At 37.0% G+C, this 14,748-nt stretch overlaps 1 protein-coding gene across 11 annotated transcripts in view; it reads right to left on the bottom strand.

The window, feature by feature from the left end:
- Positions 1 to 11,953: 11,953 nt before the first annotated feature.
- Positions 11,954 to 14,748, bottom strand: part of LOC135758076 (suppressor of tumorigenicity 7 protein homolog) — a 175,472-nt gene continuing 172,677 nt past the window's right edge. For all 11 annotated transcript variants that reach the window (XM_065272911.2, XM_065272910.2, XM_065272913.2 and 8 more), the window contains one exon: positions 11,954 to 14,121. In XM_065272911.2, the coding sequence (XP_065128983.2) occupies positions 14,026 to 14,121 (96 nt within the window). In that variant the 3' untranslated portion in view covers positions 11,954 to 14,025. The remainder of the gene's footprint in view (positions 14,122 to 14,748) is intronic.

The raw sequence follows: 14,748 nt of genomic DNA, 5'->3' as shown, positions 1-14,748 counted from the left end.
CTATATATACAATAGTATGTGGGACCAAAATGTGAATAAGGCAAATAACTCATAAAAAACCTCTAGAGTTCGAACCTTCTGACACGCAAAGCGAAGCGCGCACGTGACTGAGCAGAAAGTGAAGCTTCGTTTGTCATTGGTCACGTGATTTCAACGTTAACAACACAAGCTTCGAATCAAAGCTTCATCTGACACACCCACTTTTACTCGACACAAGCTCCGAAGCCTCGCTTCAAATGTAACATCACTACCGTCACCGTCTGCAGCTCTGTGTCCATCAGTCGGCACCCTGGTCTCCTCCATGATGGTTCCTTCCACTCCTCCATAGCTTCTCATGATCATGTGTTGCCTTGCTCAAGGCCCCATCCTGGACTGCATCTTTCTTCCTCCTCCTGGCAATCCATCTGCCTCCAGAACCTCCTCCTACTCTTCATTGCTCTCCACAGCAAAGTTTGCAGGGATCGTCTGCTCTCACTCACTGGACTACATACCCATAATCCTTTGCACCCTGTCAACCACCATCTTTAATTGTTTTATACACACACATGCTTACCATTGTCTTTATTCATTGTCGGTTCTTGTCTATGTTATGGGTATTTACCCATAGTCTGTCAAATAAAGTTCTGTTTAGTGTTACCTGTCATTGTCCTTATCCTTCTTACATTCTGTGACCCATATTACAAAATGTCTCTGCCCACCTAAAGTTCTTGGATAGGTACATGTCAGCCAAGGGGATGGGTATTTAATATTTTAAAGCAGTAGGTGTGCACACGGTCAACATCCAGTACCTAAAAAAGTGTTGATGTCCAAACCCTTTGTAGCATATTTGGTGATAAGACCATTTTGAACTGTTGCCTTAAGAAGTAAAATTGTACACCTAGTTTAAATGGAGGTCAACAGGGATGTCTGACATTAAACATAATTAAAAATTTTATGAATGTCTTTTAGAGGTCTGCAAAGACATCGAAAAACCCTGTAAGGATGTCACTTGGATTTCAATAATGAACATTTAAAAAACATCCTTTAAACGATGTCTTTTAAACATTTAGCAAGCATGTCAGTAGGACGTCTAATTTCAACACAAAAAAGACGTCTAGAAAAGACGTTGCGAAAACTTTCATTCTGGATACTCCATGGACTTCTTTTGAACGTTCAACAAATATGTCAGTAGGACGTCTAATTTCAACACATGCAAGATGTCTAGAAAAGACGTTGAATGAACGTTGTCTCTGGCTCCCCACTGGACGTCTTTTAAACGTTCAACAAGCATGTCAGTAGGACGTCTAATTTCAACACATAAAAGACGTCTAAAAAAGACGTTGAATGAACGTTGTCTCTGGCTTTCCAGTAGACGTCTTTTAAACATTCAAAAAGTATGTCAGTAGGACGTCTAATTTCAACACAAAAAAGACGTCTAAAAAAGACGTTGAATGAACGTTGTCTCTGGCTCCCCACTGGACGTCTTTTAAATGTTCAACAAGCATGTCAGTAGGACGTCTAATTTCAACACAAAAAAGACATTAAATGAACGTTGTCTCTGGCTCCCCACTGGACGTCTTTTAAACATTCAACAAGCATGTCAGTAGGACGTCTAATTTCAACACAAAAAAGACGTCTAAAAAAGACGTTGCAAAAACGTTCATTCTGGCTACTCGGTGGACGTCTTTTAAACGGTAGACAAAGACGTTATAATGACGTCTTCTGGACGTGTTTTTGTTTAGTGGGATGTTGCTTAAAAATAAAATGTATTGTGTCCAGTTAAAAAGTTGATGTTTTTATACGCAGACATTTGAAAATAACAAATTTTAGTGTCACAATGGCAGTACCGCAACACAGTAGTATTTTTGCCTACGGTTATCATACCAACAGAATCTCACTCCGGCCCATGCCTAATTGGTCGCATTCAATTTTTGCTCCTCTTCTGTGAACGTGCTTTGCATGCCACATCACACCCTGTTCACGCTCTGTAAAAATATGGAGAATCAAACTAACTTTCCTGCTGAATTGACAACATGCACAGGAGCAGCAAAACTAAAGACCTTTTGAAACGACAAAAAACATCAGGATGAGCAAAGAGCAAAAACCAAATTAACATTGGTAACTTCACTGCTTTTTTGCAAGATGGATGCAGCTGCAGGTCTGAAAGGGTCGTTGCAGTGTTTCTTTTGGAAAGGTAGGTATGTTGTGTGATTCCATTTTGATGGATTCAGATTGTATTTTAATGAAACATTTTGCTTATGTACTTTGTGCTCCTTTACGAATAAGTGTAATATTATTTAAGTTTTCAAATTTACAAGCAAACTACTGCGACTACACACGTCTAAATGTGCTGTGTTTATTCCAATTTAAAATAGTTGTTTATGATGGTTATTTTGGTAATGTTATTTACTTTGTACTGCACTTATCTTACTGGTGAATGAGATATGAGTGTGCTTCTGGTCGGTGCGTGTAGGCTAAAGTTATTATTTTTCAAAATCAAATACCCTGCCCTTTATGATGCCAAGCATAAAATATTCACAATACAATATTAAGGAAATAAAACCTGTCAAATATCTAAAAATAAAACATTGAAACAATATTGTATGGGTGAGGTAACCATGGTATAACCAAAGAGTAATTGAATCTGGGGCTTTTAATTATTAGAAAATATTAAGGCAGTACCGGACTGTCAATAATCACTCCTCATATAGCCTAATGTCATATTAAAAGAAATTATTCAACCAGTTAAAAAAAACAAGATATATTTTGTGAAACACCATTTAGCCTCAAAACCATACAAACACACCTTAAATTACTGAGAACTGAAGATTTTTCAAATGCTTGCTTTTGCAGTGGACCACCCCCATTCATGTTGAACTTTGACATTTTTTGAAAATGAATTAACTTGTGTTTTTTCCCTCTTAAGATGCTGTCATCATATTTTAAGTACAGCATGAGCCAGAATGGATGGGTGGTGGTGGCCATAAGAAGACTTTCAACTAAATCAACAACAAAATTCACATTTGCAGTTTTCCTTGTGTGGCAAGGTGATATACAAAAAGGGAATTACAAATGAAACTAATTTCCGACTACGCCACCCGGAATACACCGGGAAATTAAACCATAAGGCACGAAGGTTCGTTGTCAAAGATGGTGCGAGAAGGACAACACAAATATAGAAAAATATATAAATTCTTTATTTTATAGAGTAAAAAAAAATAATCGTTCCTCAAGAGTCACAATTTAAGCTTCACAACACATACAAAAAAAGACAATAAAATTAAAGTGAGAGTTGCTGGCAGGGATTAGTTTACACCCCACACTCAATACCGCAAAGTTTGTGAAGCACTGCAAAACAGCAAACCGCAATTTGTGAATTTCAATCCCCAGCCAACGCATCTCACTTCAAACAAAATACAATCAAAACAATTAAACTTATACAAAAAGACAGACATTAATAACTAAAACATAAAACAAAACAAAAAAACATAATCAAGGCAATTTAATAAACCGACAAACAACCATAAGCGGCAGCTGAAGGTAGTTGGGTCACGTGTACTTCCAGCGACCAGAGAGAAAGGCTGCACTTTAAAAGCAGTGGATAAAACAGTCAATTCAGACCTTCATGACCACAGTCCCGTAGTCAAATGACGTGGTCAAGGCCGTCAGCACCCGGTCAATGCCGTAAGCACCCCACCTCAGTCCTATAGCAGCCTAAAGGAGGGCAATATCATTGTCGCGGATTCGTGAGCGTCCAACTACCAAATAAAGCAAATGAGACCCAGGCAAGGCAGCAGTGCAGTCATCTCAGATTAACACTCGTCCCATTTGATGTGGTTACGGACACCGTGAAGGCGTAGGCTACATGTCACCTGCCAGGCACAGAACACTTAAATACATAACATACTCAAATACCCGGAATAAACGATGGTAAGGCTACATACCAATTCATTCCCAAAGGTTACGAACATCACATACTCGGTGATGAGACACCCGATGGAACGAGCATTATCCTAGCACAAGTATAATAAAATTAAAACTTTACACAAACACGAATTTACGCGTGCAGCCAACACTTACCATTCATTCATTCATAAAACCCGCGTCCGCCAAGAGGGCGGTACCACTGGATGACGCATCTCGCTCCTTCTTCTTCTTCTTCTTTGGTGTTTAGCGGCAGCTTGGATCCAGTTTGTTGCACTACTGCCATCTTCTGCTCATATTTGTCTCCTCCTAAATTCTCTTATCCAGTCCAGTTTCTTTTAAATAGTCAAAAAAATAACTTGCTCCTTGTCCCTTTTCCGCTAAATATAAGATATTTTTAACACTTACATCTATTTGCTCCATACTCTGTAGCTGTGCCATCACTTCTTGCCTTTCCTGATTATATTTTCCACATGATATAAGGATATGCTCCACAGTCTCCTTTTCCTGACAATAATCACACAAACCTGTTGGATGCTTTCCTATAATATGAAGAGTGCTATTTAAGTTGCTATGTCCCAATCTTAATCTACTTAAAATGACTTGCTCTTTCCGGTTTCTCCCCTTACCTCTATTGCCACCTACAGTACTTTGTATGGAATAACAGTGTCTTCCCTTTATTTCATTACTCCATTGCTGCTGCCATTTCTCCATTGTTTCACTCCAAACTATACTCTTACCTTCTGATTTAGCTAATTTGATATGCAGTTCAACATCTTCCTTTTTTACTGCCTTTTTTGCTAGCTTGTCAGCTTCCTCATTTCCTTTAATACCTGAATGTGCCGGCACCCACATGAAAGCAACATTTTTCCCCTGTCTGACTGCTATCGTGTAATTAAATAAAATCTCATAAAGCAGGCCCTGATGACTTTTAGCAGCACCCGCCTCAATGCTCATAAGCGTCGATACAGAATCACTGCATACAACAAAATCTTGATTATTATTCTCTACAATCCACTGTACTGCCATCATGATAGCACACATTTCCACAGCGTATACACTCAAATGATCAGATGTTCTTTTGTACATTTCTATCTTATACTTAGGCACCGTCATACCTAAACCCGTTATGTTTCCCTCTTTTGATCCATCCGTAAAAATCTGAATATATGTCTTATATATGCATTCCCTCCTCCTGTGATACTCCGCTACTGTATCTGATGGCTCACCACTCCGTCTAATATTTAGTAGCTCTTTATCCACTTTTGGATACTCTAGTAGCCATACTGGTCTATTGGGCCATATATTATTTTCTTCAAATTCTATATTATTTATTCTCATATCAGCTGCTATTTGATCTCCTGTCCATCCAAAGCTTTTCCTGTTTCCTTTTTCCTTCTCCCAGCTTGCTTGCAATACCTTTTTTGTTGGGTGGCTGTCACTATGCCCTCTCAAATTGATCCAGTAGTTAGCTGTTAATTGATTTCGGCGTAACTCTAATGGCATCTCCCCAGCTTCTACCTGCATTGCACACACTGGCGTAGTTCTTACTGCTCCAATACAAATTCTTAAAGCTCGAGCTTGGATTATATCTAGTTCTCTTAATGCAGTCTTCGATGCTGATCCATATGCTATACATCCATAATCTAATCTCGACCTTATTAGTGCTATATAAATATACCTCAGAGCTGTAATACTAGCTCCCCACTGTAGCCCTGAAAGGCATCTCATGACGTTTATAACTTTCTTACATTTGTCAACAACCTGTCTTATATGATTCTTCCATGTTAACTTAGCATCAAATAAAACACCCAGAAAGCGAAAACACTCCACCTTTTCTAGGTTGTTCCCATACAGCTTTAACTGGTATTCTCCTACCTTTTTCCTAGTGAAAAATACTACCTTAGTCTTTTCAACTGAGAATTTAAAGCCCCATTCATCACCCCATTTTTCCACTTGGCTAATACCCCCTTGCAACTTCCTAATTATATGTTCAATATTTCTTCCTCTCTTCCATAATGCTCCATCATCAGCAAACAAAGACCTACCCATATCTCTTGGTGTACTTGTAAATACATCATTTATCACAATGGAGAACAGCGTTGGGCTTAATACGCTTCCTTGGGGTGTTCCATTTTCAACCACATGCTGCTTGGATAACTCTATTCCTATTCTCACTTGAATCATTCTTCCCTCTAGAAAGTTTTTAATCCAATTAAACATTTTCCCCCCAATACCCAATAGATGCATTTTGATTAAGAGGCCCTCCCTCCACATCATATCATACGCTTTTTCCACATCAAAAAATACTGCCACCACCATTTCTTTGTTTATTTGGGCTTTCACCACTTCATCCTCAAAGCATATTATTGCATCCATTGTACCTCTTCCTTTCCTAAAACCACTTTGACACATAGCTATTAAACTCCTGGATTCCAAAAAATGTATTAACCTTTCATTTATCATACGCTCCATAATTTTACATACATGCGACGTCAGTGCTATAGGCCTATAATTTTCTGGTTTACTATCATCCTTACCAGGTTTCTTTATTGGTATTATTATCGCTTCTTTCCAGCTTTCTGGCATACTACCTTCTTCCCACACTTTATTATACAACATCAGTAACTTTCCAAGACTCTCATCACTTAAACGTTTTATCATATTATAACATACTTCATCCTTACCAGGAGCTGTGTTTCTAGCTTTCATCAGGGCTCTCTTTAACTCTCCCATATTAAAGGGGGCATCAAACATTTCATTACCACTTTCTTTTCTACCTAATGCATGCCTATATTTCTCTTTTGTTCTTTCCCTATCACGTCTTCCTTTTTCAGACAGGTTACCAGAGCTATTTATTCTTGCAAACGTATTTGCCATCATCTCCACTTTCTCTTTGTTTGTTACCGCTACCTCTTCACCTTCTTTCAACACAGGATAGCTCCAGTCCTTCCTGTCCCCTCCCATTCTCTTTATCATCTTCCATATTTCACCTACCGGCGTTTCATATCCAATTGTGCTACAATATTTTTCCCAGTACTCTCTTTTTGCTTGTCTTATTGTCCGTCTTACTACTGCCTGTGCTTGTTTATACTGGATCAGGTGTTCAAAATTATGGGATCTCTTAACTTGCTTGAATGCTTTATTTCTCTTCCTTACTGCTACCCTACACTTATCATCCCACCAAGGCATTATTTTCTTTTCCCCCCTTCCACTACTTCTCAGAATAGTCTCTGCTGCTGCCATTTTAATTCCCTGCTTAATTTGATTATCTAGACTTCTTACACTCTCATCATTACTAATCTGACTAAAATACATATTAGTAATTTCCTGAAATTCCTCCCACTTTGCCTTATCAAAATTCCACTTTCCACTTATAATTCCTGTTTCCAACTGAATTTCTATATTTATTTTACACCATATAGGGTAATGATCACTTCCTATTGTTCCTTCTTGATATACTGTCCAATTACACTTTGCTGCTATACTACTTGATACCAATGTTAAATCAAGAATAGACTCTTTTCCTGTCTTGAGATCTATTCTTGTGCCCCTACCATCATTTAAACATACTAAATTCAACTCATCTGCTAACTCTTCTATTATCTGTCCATTACTATCCGTTTTTTCACTACCCCACAAAGTATTATGCCCATTAAAATCCCCACACCATACCATACTACCACTATTCTGACTTCCTATTTCCTCTAGTTCTTTTAGTTCTAACCTTTGACATGGATTATAATAATTAATTATTATAATTTCTTTATTTCTTGCCCATATCTTCACTATTACACACTCTTGCTTACTCCTTTCATCAATTACTCCATACGGTATACCCTGCTTTACAAATGTAACACATCCTCCTCCCCCTCCTTCCCTTCTGTCTTTTCTTACTGCAACATATCCATACAATATAAAATCTAACCTTGGTTTTAACCACGTTTCTTGTACACACACAACATCTGGTCTTTCCTCTCTTTCTAATACATATCGTTTAAAATCCTGTCCATTGGCTATCAGACTCCTCGCATTCCATTGCAGTATTAACACCATTAGTATTAGCTTCCACCACATACTATTTCTTGACTGGCCTGCATTCTCAATTCATCATTTATCTCCTCCCATTTCAATCCAATCATATTCAGATGATGTTCCGCTGCTTTAACAATAATCTGGATCCTTTCTGTTTTTGATTTGATTTCATATGTTGCATTTATTACCCCTGCTATGAATGTCACCATTTTCTTCTTCTCTATCCATGCCTTCTTCTTGTCTTGACCTTCTTCTCCCATTACCTTCTCTTTAGTGGATCCTTCCTTACTCTTACTTCCCTGCTCTACCATTCTAACTGCATCAACATATGAAACCTTTTGTTTTTCCTTCATTTGCTGCACCTCCACTTCTTTTTTATACACTTCACATCCCCAAAATGCCACACTATGATTACCTCCACAATTACAACATTTAAGTCTAACACCCTCCTCACACTTCCCATACTCATGATCCCCCCCACATCTAGCACATTTCCTATTTCCCTTACATGTCTTTGCTATATGTCCAAACTCTTGGCAATTATAACACCTTGTAGGTTTTTTAAAGTACTCCCTCACATTATATCTTACATATCCAAAATATACCTCTTTTGGTATCACTTCTCCCTCAAATATTAGCAGAATGGATTCAGTTTCTCTTCTCTCTATTCCTCTAGTCATTCTTTTTGCACTTATCACCTTAATTCCTTCTGTCTTTTCTTACTGCAACATATCCATACAATATAAAATCTAACCTTGGTTTTAACCACGTTTCTTGTACACACACAACATCTGGTCTTTCCTCTCTTTCTAATACATATCGTTTAAAATCCTGTCCATTGGCTATCAGACTCCTCGCATTCCATTGCAGTATTAACACCATTAGTATTAGCTTCCACCAGATACTATTTCTTGACTGGCCTGCATTCTCAATTCATCATTTATCTCCTCCCATTTCAATCCAATCATATTCAGATGATGTTCCGCTGCTTTAACAATAATCTGGATCCTTTCTGTTTTTGATTTGATTTCATATGTTGCATTTATTACCCCTGCTATGAATGTCACCATTTTCTTCTTCTCTATCCATGCCTTCTTCTTGTCTTGACCTTCTTCTCCCATTACCTTCTCTTTAGTGGATCCTTCCTTACTCTTACTTCCCTGCTCTACCATTCTAACTGCATCAACATATGAAACCTTTTGTTTTTCCTTCATTTGCTGCACCTCCACTTCTTTTTTATACACTTCACATCCCCAAAATGCCACACTATGATTACCTCCACAATTACAACATTTAAGTCTAACACCCTCCTCACACTTCCCATACTCATGATCCCCCCCACATCTAGCACATTTCCTATTTCCCTTACATGTCTTTGCTATATGTCCAAACTCTTGGCAATTATAACACCTTGTAGGTTTTTTAAAGTACTCCCTCACATTATATCTTACATATCCAAAATATACCTCTTTTGGTATCACTTCTCCCTCAAATATTAGCAGAATGGATTCAGTTTCTCTTCTCTCTATTCCTCTAGTCATTCTTTTTGCACTTATCACCTTATTTCCTGCTACTTTCAAATGTTTTTCCAGATCCCTAATCTTAACACTTAGAGGTATACCATAGATCACTCCTTTACCGCCATTTTCTCTCTCCCCACCGACTCTCACTATCCTAGTTACTTTAACTTTCCCAATGCTCGTCATTTTCTTTGCCTTGTCTACTTGGGTTTCACTTTTGCATCCTATTAACAAATTTCCATCTCCTAACACTCTTGCATATTTAACTTCTCCAACCTGTCCTTTTATAATATTTGTGAGTTTAATCGGATCAATCTTCCTAATCCCTCCTACACCCTCAAACCTTACTACTATATTTAGCAATTCCTCCTCTGCACTCCTCATCTCCCTTCTCTCATTCTCCGACCCTTCCAAACTAGATGAATCCTCTTTCCTTCTTTTCCGACCATTTTCCCTACTCCTTACCTCAACCCATTCATTCCCTTTCCTACTACCTTCCCCATCACTTTCCCCATCCATACTATCACTTTCTACCTCCATTTCTCTTCCTATCATCTATTTGATACCACAGAAAAAACCCACAGAAATATCGTTCCGGACCTATACAGGCCGTCGGTCGATATCCCCGCAGCTTTTTCCCACAATATCTACAACTAACTTCTTTACTATTTCACACAAACCTATACTATAGTCACCGCAAGCTTGATTTGGAGTCAAACACACGAGGACGCCGTCAGCCTGATCCACCCGGTTACGACTTCGCACATGCGCCGTTCGGGCTAGGGAACATCCGAAAATCCGACCTCTTCATGAATCATTAGTTGACCACTTCATGATACGTGGGTGATACTGATTTTGTTGATAATCGTCTATACACCGTGTATGTCCATATGCACAATCTCCAACCCGCATCTCGCTCCCCAACCTCTCAGGGCTTTTATACCCTCTGAATCAATATCCAATTGGTCTGGTTTTACCACACGTTAACCAATGACTAGACGTCATCCTGCTACACTTGAATAAAAAAGGTTTTCTATTCAGATGAATAAAATGACTTTTAAACATGATTTTGCTTTCATATTTTATGATTTTATTATACATTTGGAATATTTCACTTCTGCACTACTGAATGGAAACCTAACTGTTTGAAAGAATGTGTTTTATCCATAAAATAAAAATTTTAACAGCTGCTTTCATGTTTATTTGGAAAGGGTAGGCACCTGCCATTTAATTTGTCCACATTCAAACTTTACCTTCTTTAGGTGTTTAGTTTTATGAATGGGGTTCTGCTGTAAGTTATGCCCAGCAAGTTGCATTCATATGATAATTGCACTAAAAACATGACATGTTTACAGTAAATCATTTGGTGAGTATTGCAATGTAAAGTAAAAAAAATCTATATTTAGTGTTAAAAACAACAAGGAAATGGGAGGTTGAAATTGCGTCGTGATATCAACCTTAAATCACCTATGTTGAAAGTGTGATGTTGAAACAACGTTGTGAAATCAATGTTGATTTTTTTTTTGCAAAACCAAAAGGTAATTCAATGTTGATTAAACTGGTACCTGAGAGTAGACTAGCAGAACACTTACATGTACGTTTTCGGTATGACTAGTAAACTACTAGTTAACTAAAAGTATGATAAAAGAATACTTGCAAGTGTACCTGCAGCACACAATTAATAAACTACTAGTTTACTAAGAGCGCACTAACAGAACACTTGCATGTACACTTTAAAACTATACTCCAAAATTACTTAAGTATACTAAATAAAATTAACTTGAAGTAAACTTCTTTTTTGTAAGGGTTAAACATTGTCATAAATCCGGCTGATACTACACAAGAAAAAAAATGTTTGTACAAAATAGTTTTGAGTTTGTACAGTCAAAGGTAGACACTGCTATTTTTTTGAACACACCCCTTTCAACTAATTGCCCAATTGCACAGCCTTAAGAGCGTGCATATCATGAATGCTGGGTCTTGTTTGTTTTCTGAGAATCTACTGAACCTACTGGTAACTTGTTTGCCACGTAGCAATAAAAAAATATACTAAAAACCTTGATTATTCTGGTTAGTCACATTGTACTGCTATTATTTTGAACAAGACTGTATAGTTAATGACCATTTTTTTTTTAGCTAAATCAACAATTCCCTTACTGGAAATCTATTCCCAGAAGAGCTACTAGAGACAGAAACAAGGTTCAGTGAGAATAGAGATTTACTACTTGAGCACTACCCACACTCTTTTATGCTTGTGTTGAGGGTTTCTTGTGACCTAGTTAGACAACAGCATAGCCCAACACTACTTCATCTCTTTAAAGACATTTGTAGCATTTCTCAAGGTCTTCTTATTTGTGTGTGTGCGTGTTGCTGTTTTGTTACATCTTTTAAAACAAAAAATGAAGTAGAAGAGAAGTGCAGCAGTACAGAAATTGTTTTATTTTAAATATATATATATATATATATATATATATATATATATAATCATACATCCACACACACACACACATAATATGCATACACACACACACACACACACACACACACACACACACACACACACACACACACACACACACACACACACACACACACACACACACACACACACACACACACACACACACACACACACACACACACACACACACACACACACACGTGATTCTTGGGAATTTGGATAAAACAAGTTTAAATTTTGGAGAAAAAAAGTTAGTTAAAGGAACAGTATGTAGGATTGTGGCCAAAACTGGTATTGCAATCACAAAACGTGTGGCTAAAACTGGTACTGCAATCACACAGCTGGTGGCCAATATACCAAACGACAACATAAACATCAGTTGAGGGCTGCAACTGCACTTTTTAAATGAGAATATCCTGGCCGGACCGCTGTTGTGAGTGATATAAACATTTGAAATGAAAATGATTTCTTAATGTCTAGTGACATTTCAGGGCCATTTAATGATTAATTGATATAAATTTCTTACATACTGTTCCTTTAAATTACAAAATCTGAAGGTATATCATTATAGACCAAGGTCTTGGCTGTTCAGCAATTTACTGGTGCAACCTCCCCTGTTCGTATTTTTTTCATAAAATAGGCGTTTTTCCAGTTATTACTCATACAACATTTACTTAAAGCCTAAATAGAAAAAGTAATGATTTTTTATTTAATAAACATATTTTTTATTAATAGAGACTATTAATTTAATAACTCAACAGCACTGAAGAAACATATTGTAAGCATATTAATTTAAAACAAATAAAACTACGTCTGACGGTGGTGACACTAATCTGACGGTGGTGACATTGGCCTCATTATTCCAAAATGTATACCACTCAAGTCAATGGCTTCTTGCTTAAACTTTATGTAAATATTTTGTTTAAAAAAATAACAATCCTGAGCACTGTGATGAACAAATATCAAATCATAACTTCCTAAAATACATAAAACCTGACAGAAAAGACAGAAAACCTGACGGTGGTGACAAAAACCTAATATAGATTTTAAAAAAAATAGATGAGTTGTTCACATTAGCCATCTTGTTTCCCCTATGTTGCTAGCTACTTCAGACCTCTTCTTAAAATTTACACATTTATTTCATAATCTAATCTAATATTTTTTTTTACAAAGATGACGGTGTTGACATGTTATGGTTGTCACAGTAGCAGTGTCCAAAAATATGAAGAAGTTTAAGAGAAGATAGCAAACATGCAGGAGCTTGAGTGATCTTGAAGCATGCAGTAGAGCTGAAGGTTTAAAAATGAGGTCCTCAGGAATGCAGTTGACCCTGTAGTTGTCTGATTTTATTGCTTTTTATAAATATCTGACAGTGGTGACGAACATGTCGGACACACTTTGAGCAATCACAAAATAATAGTAAATGTTGTTCAAAACTCACTGTTTGTAGTTTTTAATACATATTACAATGTACTCTTTCATGTGGTAAATATATTATTCAATTCAATTATTACTTTTGGCTTTTTTAATTAAGTTGAAATGATTATCTCTTAACCGAGGACAGCTGATTTTGTAGGCAATGGGCCAGCATATAATCATTAAATTAATAAAAAATTAAAATAAACCTATAAAAGAACCTTACATATGTGCAAAGGACCCCCTGATTATAACATTGATTCTGTTTCTTCATGAAAATTTTATTAATTTCCAACAGAATTAGCACTTTTCTTAGTGGGACATGTTTTTGCCAAAGTTTCAAGAATCAGTGACATATATACACACACACATATATATATATATATATATATACACATATATATACATATATATACATACATACATACATACATACATACATACATACATATATATATATATATATATATATATATATATATATATATATATACACAAACACATATACAAACACACACACACACACATGCACACACACACATACTGAAGTCCTGTAAAATGTTTCAACAGTAAAGTTTTACATTAGATGAATTCACTTAAATTTCATGTTCATTGTGTTTGTTTTGTTTGCTGGCTATGGGCACTTTAACAACTTGGCATCTCAGTCAATAACAATTCATTTCCATGAGATCATATCCGTGTAAGCTGGTGCCACAGACTGGAGGGCAGAAGACTTTCCACTTTCTCCATGATGAAGTTCAGAGGTGCAAACAGGGTGCTAAGGAACTGCAGTGGAAAAAGAACAAAGTCAGACTTCTGTGTCAATAAGCACACACTTCACTTCATACATTAGGAACTGGGCTTGACCTTAAGAAACATTCATGGTAATTACAAAAAAACTCGAGAAACAAAACATTCAGAAATATCAAACACAAGTTAGAAGTGGTTTATGTCTAGCTTAAATGTAAATAGGTGGAGAGTTTAAGCTTTACTGTTCTAAAACTAAACAGTGTTGTTCTAATCAATAAAGTGAATAACCTTCACACAAAAAATAATTAGACATTAAGTAAGGTATAGATAATCAGGGTTTAAATTGTCTGAGCCCTGGCACCAAGGCTGAAGGTCTAAGCTCTGCTCCGTGCTAGTGTGCCCGCAGGTGCGTTTGCACTGATGCGAAGCAAATAACATGTTTTCATTAATTTCTATGGAAGGTAGGTGTCACACTCATGAGTGTGGGGCACCTGCGACAAAAAGCAAATATGCTACAGGGTTTTTACCTCTCATTTGCACGATGCGTCAACCGTTTTTGTAACCATGCACTGAGTAATCTACTGATTTCTATGCAGTCTTGCGTGAAGTCGAACACAACACATGTCAACTCAGAACCTCGAGACAAGCACATGCGGAGGAGTA

This window comes from Paramisgurnus dabryanus, chromosome 9, assembly GCF_030506205.2.
Source record: "Paramisgurnus dabryanus chromosome 9, PD_genome_1.1, whole genome shotgun sequence".
NCBI classification, from domain to species: domain Eukaryota; kingdom Metazoa; phylum Chordata; class Actinopteri; order Cypriniformes; family Cobitidae; genus Paramisgurnus; species Paramisgurnus dabryanus.
The sequence above is the reverse complement of the archived record's forward strand: the minus strand, read 5'-3'. Positions and strand labels throughout refer to the sequence as shown.